Consider the following 17,315-nt stretch of genomic DNA (forward strand, 5'->3'; position numbering starts at 1 on the left):
TTCAACTGCGAATATTCACCTTTAGAGCATGGGTCGCCAGCAAAGATTTTAGAAAAGTGTTTCTGAAGTTCAGCATGTGTGGTGGTTCTTGTCTGGTTTTGTTGCTTTTAGACCAGCTGGGCTTTGGTGATCTTGTGGCTACTGGGTGTTTTGGTGCCTTCGGTCATGTTGCATGCAGATTTTCAGGCAGCTGAGTTTTTTTTACAGCTTTAGAGGGCTGTCCATCTCCCTGCCTTGCAGATCACAGAAATAGGGTGTCCAGGGACTGCACCTTGTTTCTAGCTTTACAGAGAACTACTGCCAGCATCTTTCCAATACTCATTTACCAGACCCTTTTGTTACCCCGACGATCTACCTCCTGCTGGTTTCAGAGGTTAAATATATACCACAGTTTGGGTCACAACTTGGCAGCTGAATCTAAGAAAGTGAAGCATTTTTTTAAACGAGGTGTTCATTCAATAGTAGACAAGTAGTGACCTTTATAGGCTTCCAGATTAGTGCCTCTCAGACCAGTTTAGACTTGTCAAAGTACAGAAGACAGAGCCCAGCAGAAGTCCACACTTGCTTGGAGATAACCAACACCAGAAGAAGAGACTGAAGGGTGAGTGAGTTTTACATGGAAGACCTATATGAAAGGTGCTCCCAACCAGGCCACTGGTAGGAAGGCCCAGTGCCTCTGGATAAGCATCAAACTGGCACGACAACCAGTCACGTCATAGCATGGGGTGACGGTGCAAGAGCTCACCTCACTCAGGAATATCAGTTTAAGTGACCCCCTCACCTGATCTAGGTTCTGCTGATGGACAGCAAAGTAAAATCATGGATCCGCTCCGGTGGCCCCTCAGTCAAGTTCACAGGAGGGAAAATTAGGGCAGGTGTGAAAAAACATACAAAGAATTAAGGCAGAGTTTTTCCATTTCATGCGGAGGGCGTTTGTCCCAGCAGGCTGGTTCCTGAAAGGAATAGTGTATGTACAGGTTGCTTAAATTGCCTTCGGGAGGATTTCTGCATTTTCCTAAACTTAAAATGGATATATCTGAATCCCCACATTGCCAGTCCAAGTATTGATCGTGCATGGAGATAATGCATGGAGATTTGTAGGCGTGGCATGGTAAGAATTATGATAAAGAACGCGTATTACCTGAACATTAAAGATGGAGGAGTTGTCCTGAAAATTTCGGTCATTCTACAGAAACATTCGGAAAATGATTTGATATCCTGCAGCAGCAGAACTTACATTTATTGCTGCTTTGCCAGTTCCTTTGCTGTGCATCGGAGCCTGTCATGATAAAGGGGCAGGAGTACCTCAAACAAATACTATATTAGGTAAATCATATAACTGTGAAGGACATTCCATTGACTCTGAACTCCCAGAGTTCACTTATTTACAGTAAATAGGTGGCAGGTGTCTCGCCTTTCTTTGATTCTCTCTCTAGACTAAACAGGCAGCCCTAAATGGGGGCTTGGCTGCAGAGTGGTAGGTGAGCAGAGCTTTGTGTGGTTGTGGAAGAAAGGCCCTTGGTGGCTATAGATGGTGTGCAGGAGTTATGGCCACTGCCCTTTTCTGGATGTAATGGGGCTTGGCTGCAGAGTGGTAGGTGAGCAGAGCTGTGTTTGGCTGTGGAAGAAAGGCCCTTGGTGGCTATAGATGGTGTGCAGGAGTTGTGGCCAGAGCTGTGTGTGGCTGTGGAAGAAAGGCCTTGGTGGCTATAGATGGTGTGCAGGAGTGCTGACCCACTGCCCTTTTCTGGATGTAATGGGGCTTGGCTGCAGAGTGGTAGGTGAGCAGAGCTTTGTGTGGTTGTGGAAGAAAGGCGCTTGGTGGCTATAGATGGTGTGCAGGAGTTGTGGCCAGAGCTGTGTGTGGCTGTGGAAGAAAGGCCTTGGTGGCTATAGATGGTGTGCAGGAGTGCTGGCCCACTGCCCTTTTCTGGATGTAATGGGGCTTGGCTGCAGAGTGGTAGGTGAGCAGAGCTTTGTGTGGTTGTGGAAGAAAGGCGCTTGGTGGCTATAGATGGTGTGCAGGAGTTGTGGCCAGAGCTGTGTGTGGCTGTGGAAGAAAGGCCTTGGTGGCTATAGATGGTGTGCAGGAGTTCTGGCCACTGCCCTTGTCTGGCTGTAATGGGGCTTCGCTGCAGAGTGGTAGGTGAGCAGAGCTGTGTGTGGCTGTGGAAGAAAGGCCCTTGGTGGCTATAGATGGTGTGCAGGAGTTGTGGCCAGAGCCGTGTGTGGCTGTGGAAGAAAGGCCCTTGGTGGCTATAGAGGGTGTGCAGGAGTTATGGCCAGAGCTGTGTGTGGCTGTGGAAGAAAGGCACTTGGTGGCTATAGATGGTGTGCAGGAGTTCTGGCCCACTGCCCTTTTCTGGATGTAATGGGGCTTGGCTGCAGAGTGGTAGGTGAGCAGAGCTTTGTGTGGTTGTGGAAGAAAGGCCATTGGTGGCTATAGAGGGTGTGCAGGAGTTATGGCCAGAGCTGTGTGTGGCTGTGGAAGAAAGGCCCTTGGTGGCTATAGATGGTGTGCAGGAGTTCTGGCCACTGCCCGTGTCTGGCTGTAATGGGGCTTGGCTGCAGAGTGGTAGGTGAGCAGAGCTTTGTGTGGTTGTGGAAGAAAGGCACTTGGTGGCTATAGATGGTGTGCAGGAGTTGTGACCAGAGCTGTGTGTGGCTGTGGAAGAAAGGCCTTGGTGGCTATAGATGGTGTGCAGGAGTTCTGCCCACTGCCCTTGTCTGGCTGTAATGGGGCTTGGCTGCAGAGTGGTAGGTGAGCAGAGCTGTGTGTGGCTGTGGAAGAAAGGCCCTTGGTGGCTATAGATGGTGTGCAGGAGTTGTGGCCAGAGCTGTGTGTGGCTGTGGAAGAAAGGCCTTGGTGGCTATAGATGGTGTGCAGGAGTTCTGCCCACTGCCCTTGTCTGGCTGTAATGGGGCTTGGCTGCAGAGTGGTAGGTGAGCAGAGCTGTGTGTGGCTGTGGAAGAAAGGCCCTTGGTGGCTATAGATGGTGTGCAGGAGTTGTGGCCAGAGCTGTGTGTGGCTGTGGAAGAAAGGCCCTTGGTGGCTATAGATGGTGTGCAGGAGTTCTGCCCACTGCCCTTGTCTGGCTGTAATGGGGCTTGGCTGCAGAGTGGTAGGTGAGCAGAGCTGTGTGTGGCTGTGGAAGAAAGGCCCTTGGTGGCTATAGATGGTGTGCAGGAGTTGTGGCCAGAGCTGTGTGTGGCTGTGGAAGAAAGGCCCTTGGTGGCTATAGATGGTGTGCAGGAGTTCTGCCCACTGCCCTTGTCTGGCTGTAATGGGGCTTCGCTGCAGAGTGGTAGGTGAGCAGAGCTGTATGTGGCTGAGGAAGAAAGGCCCTTGGTGGCTATAGATGGTGTGCAGGAGTTGTGGCCAGAGCTGTGTGTGGCTGTGGAAGAAAGGCCTTGGTGGCTATAGATGGTGTGCAGGAGTTCTGCCCACTGCCCTTGTCTGGCTGTAATGGGGCTTGGCTGCAGAGTGGTAGGTGAGCAGAGCTGTGTGTGGCTGTGGAAGAAAGGCCCTTGGTGGCTATAGATGGTGTGCAGGAGTTGTGGCCAGAGCTGTGTGTGGCTGTGGAAGAAAGGCCTTGGTGGCTATAGATGGTGTGCAGGAGTTCTGGCCACTGCCCTTGTCTGGCTGTAATGGGGCTTGGCTGCAGAGTGGTAGGTGAGCAGAGCTGTGTGTGGCTGTGGAAGAAAGGCCCTTGGTGGCTATAGATGGTGTGCAGGAGTTGTGGCCAGAGCTGTGTGTGGCTGTGGAAGAAAGGCCCTTGGTGGCTATAGATGGTGTGCAGGAGTTGTGACCAGAGCTGTGTGTGGCTGTGGAAGAAAGGCCTTGGTGGCTATAGATGGTGTGCAGGAGTTCTGCCCACTGCCCTTGTCTGGCTGTAATGGGGCTTGGCTGCAGAGTGGTAGGTGAGCAGAGCTGTGTGTGGCTGTGGAAGAAAGGCCCTTGGTGGCTATAGATGGTGTGCAGGAGTTGTGGCCAGAGCTGTGTGTGGCTGTGGAAGAAAGGCCCTTGGTGGCTATAGAGGGTGTGCAGGAGTTATGGCCAGAGCTGTGTGTGGCTGTGGAAGAAAGGCCTTGGTGGCTATAGATGGTGTGCAGGAGTTCTGGCCACTGCCCTTGTCTGGCTGTAATGGGGCTTGGCTGCAGAGTGGTAGGTGAGCAGAGCTGTGTGTGGCTGTGGAAGAAAGGCCCTTGGTGGCTATAGATGGTGTGCAGGAGTTGTGGCCAGAGCTGTGTGTGGCTGTGGAAGAAAGGCCTTGGTGGCTATAGATGGTGTGCAGGAGTTGTGACCAGAGCTGTGTGTGGCTGTGGAAGAAAGGCCTTGGTGGCTATAGATGGTGTGCAGGAGTTCTGCCCACTGCCCTTGTCTGGCTGTAATGGGGCTTGGCTGCAGAGTGGTAGGTGAGCAGAGCTGTGTGTGGCTGTGGAAGAAAGGCCCTTGGTGGCTATAGATGGTGTGCAGGAGTTGTGGCCAGAGCTGTGTGTGGCTGTGGAAGAAAGGCCCTTGGTGGCTATAGAGGGTGTGCAGGAGTTGTGGCCAGAGCTGTGTGTGGCTGTGGAAGAAAGGCCCTTGGTGGCTATAGGTGGTGTGCAGGAGTTGTGGCCAGAGCTGTGTGTGGCTGTGGAAGAAAGGCCCTTGGTGGCTATAGAGGGTGTGCAGGAGTTGTGGCCAGAGCTGTGTGTGGCTGTGGAAGAAAGGCCCTTGGTGGCTATAGATGGTGTGCAGGAGTTGTGGCCAGAGCTGTGTGTGGCTGTGGAAGAAAGGCCCTTGGTGGCTATAGATGGTGTGCAGGAGTTGTGGCCAGAGCTGTGTGTGGCTGTGGAAGAAAGGCCCTTGGTGGCTATAGATGGTGTGCAGGAGTTGTGGCCAGAGCTGTGTGTGGCTGTGTAAGAAAGGCCCTTGGTGGCTATAGAGGGTGTGCAGGAGTTGTGGCCAGAGCTGTGTGTGGCTGTGGAAGAAAGGCCCTTGGTGGCTATAGATGGTGTGCAGGAGTTCTGCCCACTGCCCTTGTCTGGCTGTAATGGGGCTTCGCTGCAGAGTGGTAGGTGAGCAGAGCTGTGTGTGGCTGTGGAAGAAAGGCCCTTGGTGGCTATAGATGGTGTGCAGGAGTTGTGGCCAGAGCTGTGTGTGGCTGTGGAAGAAAGGCCTTGGTGGCTATAGATGGTGTGCAGGAGTTCTGCCCACTGCCCTTGTCTGGCTGTAATGGGGCTTGGCTGCAGAGTGGTAGGTGAGCAGAGCTGTGTGTGGCTGTGGAAGAAAGGCCCTTGGTGGCTATAGAGGGTGTGCAGGAGTTGTGGCCAGAGCTGTGTGTGGCTGTGGAAGAAAGGCCTTGGTGGCTATAGATGGTGTGCAGGAGTTCTGCCCACTGCCCTTGTCTGGCTGTAATGGGGCTTGGCTGCAGAGTGGTAGGTGATCAGAGCTGTGTGTGGCTGTGGAAGAAAGGCCCTTGGTGGCTATAGAGGGTGTGCAGGAGTTGTGGCCAGAGCTGTGTGTGGCTGTGGAAGAAAGGCCCTTGGTGGCTATAGAGGGTGTGCAGGAGTTCTGCCCACTGCCCTTGTCTGGATGTAATGTCCCCAGAAGGAGGAGTTGACACTATCTGCTTTGGCCCTTTTCTGAGAGGCCTTGGCTTGACACCTTTGAGCTTGACCTCAGAGGACCACTCAGAAGAGCAGAGGCCTCGGAAAACAGGATAATACAACTGTTTATTTTGCAAAGTGTTCATGGTTTCTAGGAAGGAAGGGACTTGAAGAAGCACTTCTTGGTATTTGCAAAAATTGAGATTGGGGGTAGGGCGGTGTTGTAAGCTTACATTTGCTTGATTACCAACATGCAGGATTACTTGGCACATTATTTGTGACATTTCAAACTCTAGTTACCACTTGCTCTGCTCCGCACTGCGGTGTCTCTCTTAGAGCACATGTTTTCTCCTGGCCTTTGGAATTGAATGTTTATATTGAAGTTTACATTCCATATTTAAGTCATGTGGATGTGACCCTTTAGAGGTATGGCTTCTAACTCTTTGCTGTTATCTGTCCTCCGGCCTCTGCCAGAAACTGGATAAGAAGCTACGAGAGAACCTGCGAGACGCCAGGAACAGTCTCTTCACAGGCGACAACATGGGAGCTGGCCAATTCAGGTACTACGAATGTACAAGTAGTTCAGGTGTCACTAATGGGCAACTAGGTTTGGCATTACACATGGAAGACTATTTCAGATATTACTTATGGACAACTAGCTTAGGAATTACTAATAGACAGTCAATTCAGGTATTACCTGTGAAGTTGGCCTGGTATATGCTGACCACTAATTAAAGTGGGCACCTTGTACCAGTCCAAACAACCCTTATTGATGATTAGATTAAAGACAACCTTTATTGAAAGCTATCCTAGTGGTAGCTATGGGGAGCAGCCTTCAGGCTAAGTCTCGAAGGAATGTAAAGCAGCTTGTTTTGCCAGATTAGAACCTCCCGATTACCCAAATGAAAGGAGAACTAGGAATATATAAAATATATGTATTTATTACTGAACACTCTCTACTAACCTCTTTATGAGATTAGAGCACAAGGCACACAATACTGAATCAATAGAACAACAGTTAATAGCACAATACACAGCTGGCTCCAGGGGGAGACCGAACCATATACTAAGAAAGTGGTATAACAACCACGACTTGACTAGATACAGTGCCTAGAGCACGTAGAATCGCTGGAACCCCAAGCAACCATGAAAACGATGGATTTAGGTCCAGATATCTGTACTGGGGGTGAATGTATGACATTGTTCTGCATTCTGTCCATCAACTGTTGTTTTAGCATTTGTCACCCCGAGTGGAAAGGGTATGCCCAGACGTGGGTGCCGTGCTCTCCATGCCACTGGAATCAAGCTATCCTGGCTGAAGAGGGGTGAAACCCCGAAACCGGTCCTAGGATGCTTGTTTCCAGTCCAGGGAGGACCTGGCTTGGCAGTTCGGGCTGGACTGTTCCCATGAGGCACAGGGTCAAGACTGATTTGCATATGGCTGGGTTCAAACTGGAACCGGCATGGTGAGCAAAAAAACGATGGATTTAGGACCAGATCTCTGTACTGGCGTGAATATATGACATTGTTCTGCATTCTGTCCATCAACTGTTGTTTTTGCACCCCAAGGAACCACCCAAAGTAGTGACACAGGGGACCCACGGAGGACGGGTGCAGTGTGTGAACACAGGCGCTAGCTCTGTGCAATCCTATGAGAAAGTCGCGGTTGGAATTTTAAAGATTAAGGACACTTCGGAGAGGTCTTTAAGCAAACCCAGTTAAACATAGAAGGTTCTAAGGCCAGCACCCTTGAGAGTACCAAGATACTCGTGTTACCTATGCCAGAGGAGCTGGGTGCATTAGGGGTCAAGTGATGTCAGAAACCTTCGTCGTTTTCAATGGCGTGATGCGAAAAAGTGCTGCCGCCGGGAAGATGAAAAGTGTCCGGAGGAATCCAAGCCTGGATCCGAGGTGAGAAGAACCTGAAAGCAGAGGGGACAGAGACTGGGTCACTTCACAGGGACCAGGGACACGATAGACGAATGTCCACCAATGTCGGGTGTTTCAGGTGAGAAGAGGTGAAGCTTGACTCTGCAGCCACCTGACCAGAAGACGTCGACAACACCCAAAGTCCGGAGGTGAGCTGTACCACGAAGGATGTCGAGTGCTGGAGGTCAGTGTCCGGATTGAACACCAACATGCCTTGTCAACCACAACCCACGCGGGCAGAGGAAAGTCGATTCGGTGAGGACCAGCAAGATCCTGGGGCTCTCCAAGCTATGGAGAGTTAGGGCACGTCTGGAGCAATCAGGAAAGCCCACGGAAAGTCAGTTACCTTCACAGGGACCCACAGACCAACGGACCAGGGACCGCGAAGGGACCTCGTGCTGAATCACAAAATCCAGCCCACGGAACAATCGTGGAGTGTAGGCTGGAAATCTTCGGTGGAATTACTGCTCGGGGTCAGGACTACAAGTAGCCCAAAGCCTCAGGGATCGCCGAAAAGCATATGCTGCTGCAAAAGTACACGGTGCACAGGGGTTCGGGTTGCACGGTCTCCACGAGGGACACGGGCCTCAGAATAGCTGAGTGCGCAGATCAACCTCAGAGACCTCGGGAACCCACCTCCTGTGTTGCAGAAATCTTCGGAGTCCTCAGGAGCTCGGAGATGCAAACTGGTCAGATGCGTTTTGGTACCTGCCTTGCAGGGGAGTAACTCCTTTACTCCAAGGGAGATTCTTCAGTCGTCCAGCGTCGTGCAGGTCGTCAAAGTACTTGGTTTCTGTAGCAGTGTTTAGTCCAGGGAAAATCTAAAGTCCTGTAGTCTGGGGTTCCTACTTAATACCCAAGGAAGGGGTGGGACAAACCCTGGGGTCCCACCAATGGGAGGGTCAGAACAGAGAGGTGGCTACACCCATGTCCTTTATCCAGTTTCGTGCCAGAACAGGAGCAAATGGCTCCTGCAACCGGTTTGAGCTGGACTATGCACAGGGACACCAAATGTGCCCCCAGTGCAGACATCAAAGCACTCTCAGAGTGCACCCACCCAGCCCCAATACACTAAATCCTGTCTGGGAGGTGGTCACACCTCCCTGTGACAGGAAACCTATTGTCAAGCCTTCCCCTGCTCAAGCTTGGCTCAGCAGCAGGAGGGCAGACTCGTGTCTGTGGCTGGCAGCATCCATTTTGTGATGCCCAGGTCGAGAAAGCTGGTACCGGGTAGCCCGGTATGTCACATTTGCCCCCCGAGGAGGGTGGAATCATACCTCCCCTGCAGTTACTGGCGGGGAGGTATGATTCCAAGGTGTTTGACACCAAACACGGCATGTTTCTATGCAGCCTTTTTAAAGTTAGCATTTACCGCAAGGTTATAATGCACTTAAGTATATACGGTTGGCTGCATCACAAACAACTCCGGAAAATAGGTTCCAAAGGCTGCAGAGGAGCTCTGCTCATTCAGGTGCGCCCTCTAACATAAAACCCAGCACCCTGCCTTCAGGATTGATAAGGCCTGCCATAGGGGTGACTGATAGGTTTATATGTGCAGTGATTTAGAATAGATATAGTGAACCTATATCCAAGTAAGGGGTGCATGCGCCACCTTACACAGGTTGCTGTAGCAGACCTGTGGTGTCATTTTGAATGGTCTCTCAAGGGTGGCATAATACATGCTGCAGCCCCTGGGAGGCCTCTGGGGTAACTATGCCCTGGGTACATAGTATACCATATACTAGGGATTTATAAGGGTACCACAGAATCCAATCTGGAGTGTACCTAACGTACATGCAATCAATTTAGCGGAGAAAGCAGCTAGACTGGGGTCCTGGATAGCAGGATCCCAGTCAGACTAAGTCGAAAACAGTGTCACATCAGCAAAAAGTGGGGGTAACTATAAGAAGCAGATCCTACTCTCGTACATTACCTACTAATGGACCGTTAGGAGGTATATATACTCAACAACAAGTTTACATATTATACATGGACTACTAGTTCAAGCATTACTGGGAGAGCAACTAGTTGAGGTATCAGTAATAGACACCTACCTCAGGGATTACCCATAGACAACTAGTTCAGATATTACTTATATACATTTAGCTCCTGTATTCCTTGCGAGCAACTCATTTGGTTATTACTTGTGGACAACTAGTTCAAATATTACTGAAAAACAACTAGATAAAACATTGCTCACTCGCAACCAGTTCAGGTATTATCAATTGGGAAATAGTTCGGATGTTACTTGGGTTCAATCACTTTAGATATAACTAATGGCCTACTAGGTGAGATCTCACATGTTCAGAACTAGTTCAAGCACTACTCCTAAGGGACTAGTTCAGGTATGAATAGCCAGCTTGAAATTACTTCTGGGTCTGCAGTTCGATTATTCCATCTGGGTCTTTTTGACCTGTTGACTGTCACTTCCGATATTGCTGAATGAATGTCTTTCAGCTATTTCAAAGGCTGTTCAGACATGTTTTTGAGTTTGTAGTCATGGTATTATTCAAGGGGACCAGAATTCCAGGCAGGGTGCGTGGGCCGCACAAATAAGCCTCCAATGAGTTATTTTGCTATTGCTCCTACACCGCTAAGTTCAGGTATTTCTGAGGTGTTTGTGGGACCATAGTTTAGGGTGGACTTGTGTCCGCCTTTAGCATCGTGTCAGCTCTTATGAGTGGGCCCCAGTGCAGGTGGTGTGGATAGACGCCAGCGCAGGTAGTGCGGATAGATCCCAGTTCAGGTGGTGCTGATAGTCCTGCATCACATGTTGCTTCGATCTTCCAGTTGAGGCTTTGCTCATAAGCCTCCAGATTCAAGTGCTGCTCAGGAAGTCCTGGCTCTGGTGCTACTATAGGACCAATGGTTCAGGTAATTCATGTTTTGCTCCTGGCTCAAGTCTGTTGTTATTCTCAGAAGTTATAGAAGAGGTAGCAGGATAGGGCTTCAGGCAGACGAAAAGCATTGTCTTATCAGTGCTTAAAAATATGAGAGCATGAGGTCAGACAGGTAATTAAAACAAAACCTATTTGAACAGGACCAATCAAAACTCAGGCAATCAAACGAGAAGGAAAAAAAACTAGAATGACAGAGTGGTTCACAAGGTGTATCTCTTATTGCTTTTTCGTTTCAGTTTGAATAGTTTAAATGGTAAAATAAAAGGGATAGCAAGGGAGAACTTAAATGGATCAAAGTAGGGATGGAATATGTAGCCCTTCCACCACCACACATTTGAGTGCGCCTAAGGGACAGATGCATGTTTGCAATCTTATGCATTCCGGAAAGATGATGCTGTAGACTCGGTTTTGTCTTAGTGACCTGTAAGGAAAGGGCTATAATCTGCAAAGGCAATGCTGAATCAAAACGAGCAAGGTGACATTGGTTTAGGATAGTAGCTTCGTCAAAGCTACAAGGACATGGTTGAGAAGGCGCACATGATTTAATGCTGAGTTCTGATACATGAGGTTACAGCAGCTCATGTGCGAACACACAGCTTTAGATAGTGGGCGTTTCTATACAGCATCAGGAAGCTTTAGCCCTCTCAAATGAATGTGCTAGACCAGAGCAGCCACAAGTTCCTTTAGGAATCTTTGGAGAGCGTCGCTAATGCTTAGGAGCTGGAGGTGTCCTTTAAGAACCTTTGGAGAGTAACGCTAGTGCTTAGGAGCTGAAGGTGTCCTTTAGGAATCTTTGCAGAGTGTCGCTAGAGCTTACGAGCTGAAGGTGTCCTTTAAGAATCTTTAGAGAGCGTCGCTAGTGCTTAGGAGCTGGAGGTGTCCTTTAAGAATCTTTAGAGAGCGTCGCTAGTGCTTAGGAGCTGGAGGTGTCCTTTAAGAATCTTTGGAGAGTGTCGCTAGTGCTTAGGAGCTGGAGGTGTCCTTTAAGAATCTTTGGAGAGTGTCGCTAGTGCTTAGGAGCTGGAGGTGTCCTTTGAGAATCTTTGGAGAGCGGCGCTAGCGCTTAGGAGCTGAAGGTCTCCTTTAAGAATCTTTGTAGAGTGTCGCTAATGCTTAGGAGCTGGAGGTGTCCTTTAAGAATCTTTGGAGAGCGTCGCTAGTGCTTAGGAGCTGAAGGTGTCCTTTAAGAATCTTTGGAGAGCGACGCTAGCGCTTAGGAGCTGAAGGTGTCCTTTAAGAATCTTTGGAGAGCGACGCTAGCGCTTAGGAGCTGAAGGTGTCCTTTAAGAATCTTTGGAGAGCGACGCTAGTGCTTAGGAGCTGAAGGTGTCCTTTAAGAATCTTTGGAAAGTAACGCTGGTGCTTAGGAGCTGGAGCTGTCCTGTAAGAATCTTTGGAGAGTGACGCTAGCGCTTAGGAGCTGAAGGTGTCCTTTAGGAATCTTTAGAGAGCGGCGCTAGTGCTTAGGAGCTGGAGGTGTCCTTTAAGAATCTTTGGAGAGCGTCGCTAGTGCTTAGGAGCTGAAGGTGTCCTTTAAGAATCTTTAGAGAGCGGCGCTAATGCTTAGGAGCTGAAGGTGTCCTTTAGGAATCTTTAGAGAGCGGCGCTAATGCTTAGGAGCTGGAGGTGTCCTTTTGGAATCTTTGGAGAGCGAGGCTAGTGCTTACGAGCTGAAGGTGTCCTTTAAGAATCTTTGGAGAGCGTCGCTAGTGCTTAGGAGCTGAAGGTGTCCTTTAAGAATCTTTGGAGAGCGACGCTAGCGCTTAGGAGCTGAAGGTGTCCTTTAAGAACCTTTGGAGAGTAACGCTAGTGCTTAGGAGCTGAAGGTGTCCTTTAGGAATCTTTGCAGAGTGTCGCTAGAGCTTACGAGCTGAAGGTGTCCTGTAAGAATCTTTGGAGAGTGACGCTAGTGCTTAGGAGCTGAAGGGGTCCTTTAGGAATCTTTAGAGAGCGGCGCTAGTGCTTAGGAGCTGGAGGTGTCCTTTAAGAACCTTTGGAGAGTAACGCTAGTGCTTAGGAGCTGGAGGTGTCCTTTAAGAATCTTTGGGGAGCGTCGCTAATGCTTAGGAGCTGAAGGTGTCCTTTAGGAATCTTTGCAGAGTGTCGCTAGAGCTTACGAGCTGAAGGTGTCCTGTAAGAATCTTTGGAGAGTGACGCTAGTGCTTAGGAGCTGAAGGTGTCCTTTAGGAATCTTTAGAGAGCGGCGCTAGTGCTTAGGAGCTGGAGGTGTCCTTTAAGAACCTTTGGAGAGTAACGCTAGTGCTTAGGAGCTGGAGGTGTCCTTTAAGAATCTTTGGGGAGCGTCGCTAATGCTTAGGAGCTGGAGGTGTCCTTTAAGAACCTTTGGAGAGTAACGCTAGTGTTTAGGAGCTGAAGGTGTCCTTTAGGAATCTTTGCAGAGTGTCGCTAGAGCTTACGAGCTGAAGGTGTCCTTTAAGAATCTTTAGAGAGCGTCGCTAGTGCTTAGGAGCTGGAGGTGTCCTTTAAGAATCTTTAGAGAGCGTCGCTAGGGCCTAGGAGCTGGAGGTGTCCTTTAAGAATCTTTGGAGAGTGTCGCTAGTGCTTAGGAGCTGGAGGTGTCCTTTGAGAATCTTTGGAGAGCGGCGCTAGCGCTTAGGAGCTGAAGGTCTCCTTTAAGAATCTTTGTAGAGTGTCGCTAATGCTTAGGAGCTGGAGGTGTCCTTTAAGAATCTTTGGAGAGCGTCGCTAGTGCTTAGGAGCTGAAGGTGTCCTTTAAGAATCTTTGGAGAGCGACGCTAGAGCTTAGGAGCTGAAGGTGTCCTTTAAGAATCTTTGGAGAGCGACGCTAGCGCTTAGGAGCTGAAGGTGTCCTTTAAGAATCTTTGGAGAGCGACGCTAGTGCTTAGGAGCTGAAGGTGTCCTTTAAGAATCTTTGGAAAGTAACGCTGGTGCTTAGGAGCTGGAGCTGTCCTGTAAGAATCTTTGGAGAGTGACGCTAGCGCTTAGGAGCTGAAGGTGTCCTTTAGGAATCTTTAGAGAGCGGCGCTAGTGCTTAGGAGCAGGAGGTGTCCTTTAAGAATCTTTGGAGAGCGTCGCTAGTGCTTAGGAGCTGAGGGTGTCCTTTAAGAATCTTTAGAGAGCGGCGCTAATGCTTAGGAGCTGAAGGTGTCCTTTAGGAATCTTTAGAGAGCGGCGCTAATGCTTAGGAGCTGGAGGTGTCCTTTTGGAATCTTTGGAGAGCGACGCTAGTGCTTACGAGCTGAAGGTGTCCTTTAAGAATCTTTGGAGAGCGTCGCTAGTGCTTAGGAGCTGAAGGTGTCCTTTAAGAATCTTTGGAGAGCGACGCTAGCGCTTAGGAGCTGAAGGTGTCCTTTAGGAATCTTTGCAGAGTGTCGCTAGAGCTTACGAGCTGAAGGTGTCCTGTAAGAATCTTTGGAGAGTAACGCTAGTGCTTAGGAGCTGAAGGTGTCCTTTAGGAATCTTTGCAGAGTGTCGCTAGAGCTTACGAGCTGAAGGTGTCCTGTAAGAATCTTTGGAGAGTGACGCTAGTGCTTAGGAGCTGAAGGTGTCCTTTAGGAATCTTTAGAGAGCGGCGCTAGTGCTTAGGAGCTGGAGGTGTCCTTTAAGAACCTTTGGAGAGTAACGCTAGTGTTTAGGAGCTGAAGGTGTCCTTTAAGAATCTTTGGGGAGCGTCGCTAATGCTTAGGAGCTGAAGGTGTCCTTTAAGAACCTTTGGAGAGCGTCGCTAGTGCTTAGGAGCTGGAGGTGTCCTTTAAGAATCTTTGGGGAGCGTCGCTAATGCTTAGGAGCTGGAGGTGCCCTTTAAGTATCTTTGGGGAGCGTCGCTAATGCTTAGGAGCTGGAGGTGTCCTTTAAGAACCTTTGGAGAGTAACGCTAGTGTTTAGGAGCTGAAGGTGTCCTTTAAGAATCTTTGGGGAGCGTCGCTAATGCTTAGGAGCTGAAGGTGTGCTTTAAGAACCTTTGGAGAGCGTCGCTAGTGCTTAGGAGCTGGAGGTGTCCTTTAAGAATCTTTGGGGAGCGTCGCTAATGCTTAGGAGCTGGAGGTGTCCTTTAAGAACCTTTGGAGAGTAACGCTAGTGCTTAGGAGCTGAAGGTGTCCTTTAGGAATCTTTGGAGAGCGTCGCTAGAGCTTACGAGCTGAAGGTGTCCTTTAAGAATCTTTGGAGAGCGTCGCTAGTGCTTAGGAGCTGAAGGTGTCCTTTAAGAATCTTTGGGGAGCGTCGCTAATGCTTAGGAGCTGAAGGTGTGCTTTAAGAACCTTTGGAGAGCGTCGCTAGTGCTTAGGAGCTGGAGGTGTCCTTTAAGAATCTTTGGGGAGCGTCGCTAATGCTTAGGAGCTGGAGGTGTCCTTTAAGAACCTTTGGAGATTAACGCTAGTGCTTAGGAGCTGAAGGTGTCCTTTAGGAATCTTTGCAGAGTGTCGCTAGAGCTTACGAGCTGAAGGTGTCCTTTAAGAATCTTTGGAGAGCGTCGCTAGTGCTTAGGAGCTGGAGGTGTCCTTTAAGAACCTTTGGAGAGTAACGCTAGTGCTTAGGAGCTGAAGGTGTCCTTTAGGAATCTTTGCAGAGTGTCGCTAGAGCTTATGAGCTGAAGGTGTCCTTTAAGAATCTTTGGAGAGCGTCGCTAATGCTTAGGAGCTGGAGGTGTCCTTTAAGAACCTTTGGAGAGTAACGCTAGTGCTTAGGAGCTGAAGGTGTCCTTTAGGAATCTTTGCAGAGTGTCGCTAGAGCTTACGAGCTGAAGGTGTCCTTTAAGAATCTTTGGAGAGCGACGCTAGTGCTTAAGAGCTGGAGGTGTCCTTTAGGAATCTTTGGAGAGCATCGCTAGTGCTTACGAGCTGAAGGTTTCCTTTAAGAATCTTTGGAGAGCGTCGCTAGTGCTTAGGAGCTGAAGGTGTCCTTTAAGAATCTTTGGAGAGCGACGCTAGCGCTTAGGAGCTGAAGGTGTCCTTTAAGAATCTTTGGAGAGCGACGCTAGTGCTTAGGAGCTGGAGGTGTCCTTTAAGAATCTTTGGAAAGTAACGCTGGTGCTTAGGAGCTGGAGCTGTCCTGTAAGAATCTTTGGAGAGTGACGCTAGTGCTTAGGAGCTGAAGGTGTCCTTTAGGAATCTTTAGAGAGCGGCGCTAGCGCTTAGGAGCTGAACGTCTCCTTTAGGAATCTTTGCAGAGTGTTGCTAGAGCTTACGAGCTGAAGGTGTCCTTTAAGAATCTTTGGAGAGCGACGCTAGTGCTTAAGAGCTGGAGGTGTCCTTTAGGAATCTTTGGAGAGCATTGCTAGTGCTTAGGAGCTGGAGGTGTCCTTTAAAAATCTTTGGAAAGTAACGCTGGTGCTTAGGAGCTGGAGGTGTCCTTTAAGAATCTTTGGAGAGCGTCGCTAGTGCTTAGGAGCTGGAGGTGTCCTTTCAGAATCTTTGGGGAGCGTCGCTATCAGTTAGGAGCTGAAGGTGTCCTTTAAGAATCTTTGGAGATCGATTCTAGTGCTTAGGAGCTGAAGGTGTCCTTTAAGAATCTTTGGAGAGCGATTCTAGTGCTTAGGAGCTGAAGGTGTCCTTTAAGAATCTTTGGGGAGCATCGCTAGTGCTTAGGAGCTGGAGGTGTCCTTTAGGAATCTTTGTAGAGCAACGCTGGTGCTTAGGAGCTGGAGGTGTCCTTTAAGAATCTTTGGAGAGTGTCGCTAATGCTTAGGAGCTGGAGGTGTCCTTTAGGAATCTTTGGAGAATAACGCTAGTGCTTAGGAGCTGGAGGTGTCCTTTAAGAATCTTTGGAGAGCGGCGCTAGCGCTTAGGAGCTGAAGGTGTCCTTTAAGAATCTTTGGGGAGCATCGCTAGTGCTTAGGAGCTGGAGATGTCCTTTAAGAAACTTTTGAGAATAACGCTAGCGCTTTGGAGCTGGAGGTGTCCTTTAGAAATCTTTGGAGAGCGTCGCTAGCGCTTAGGAGGTGGTGGTGTCCTTTAAGAATCTTTGGAGAGCGACGCTAGCACTTAGGAGCTGGAGGTGTCCTTTATGAATCTTTGGAGAGCGACGCTAGTGCTTAGGAGCTGAAGGTGTCCTTTAAGAATCTTTGGAGAGTGACGCTAGTGCTTAGGAGCTGGAGGTGTCCTTTAAGAATCTTTGGAAAGTAACGCTAGTGCTTAGGAGCTGAAGGTGTCCTTTAGGAATCTTTGCAGAGTGTCGCTAGAGCTTACGAGCTGAAGGTGTCCTTTAAGAATCTTTGGAGAGCGTCGCTAATGCTTAGGAGCTGGAGGTGTCCTTTAAGAACCTTTGGAGAGTAACGCTAGTGCTTAGGAGCTGACGGTGTCCTTTAAGAATCTTTGAGGAGCGTTGCTAGCGTTTAGGAGCTGGATGTGTCCTTTAAGATCTTTGGAGATCGTCGGTAGTGCGTAGGAGCTGGAGGTGTCCTTTCAGAATCTTTGGACCGCGTCGCTAGTGCTTAGGAGCTGGAGGTGTCCTTTAAGAATCTTTGGAGAGCGACGCTGACGCTTAGGAGCTGGATGTGTCCTTTAAGGATCTTTGGAGAGCGACGCTCGTGCTTAGGAGCTGGTGTTGTCCTTTAAGAATCTTTGGAGAGTAACGCTAGCACTTAGGAGCTGGAGTTGTCCTTTAAGATCTTTGGGGAGCGTCGCTATTGCTAAGGAGCTGGAGATATCCTTTCAGAATCTTTGGAGAGCGACGCTAGTGCTTAGGAGCTGAAGGTGTCCTTTAAGAATCTTTGGAGAGCGACGCTAGTGCTAAGGAGCTGAAGGTGTCCTTTAAGAATCTTTGGAGAGCAGTGCTAGCGCTTAGGAGCTGAAGGTGTCCTTTAAGAATCTTTGGTGAGCGTCGCTAGAACTTACGAGCTGAAGGTGTCCTTTAAGAATCTTTGGAGAGCGGCGCTAGCGCTTAGGAGCTGAAGGTGTCCTTTCAGAATCTTTG

General features: G+C 49.4%; 1 protein-coding gene across 1 annotated transcript in view; it reads left to right on the plus strand.

The window, feature by feature from the left end:
• The window catches only part of SCFD1 (sec1 family domain containing 1), an 836,081-nt gene that overhangs the window by 194,844 nt on the left and 623,922 nt on the right, over positions 1-17,315 (plus strand). Inside the window, exon 9 of the mRNA XM_085627369.1 lies at positions 6,067-6,152. Within this exon, the coding sequence (XP_085483495.1) occupies positions 6,067-6,152 (86 nt within the window). The remainder of the gene's footprint in view (positions 1-6,066; positions 6,153-17,315) is intronic.

The sequence above is a fragment of the Triturus cristatus genome, chromosome 9 (genome assembly GCF_964204655.1).
Source record: "Triturus cristatus chromosome 9, aTriCri1.1, whole genome shotgun sequence".
In the NCBI taxonomy this organism is placed as follows: Eukaryota; Metazoa; Chordata; class Amphibia; order Caudata; family Salamandridae; genus Triturus; species Triturus cristatus.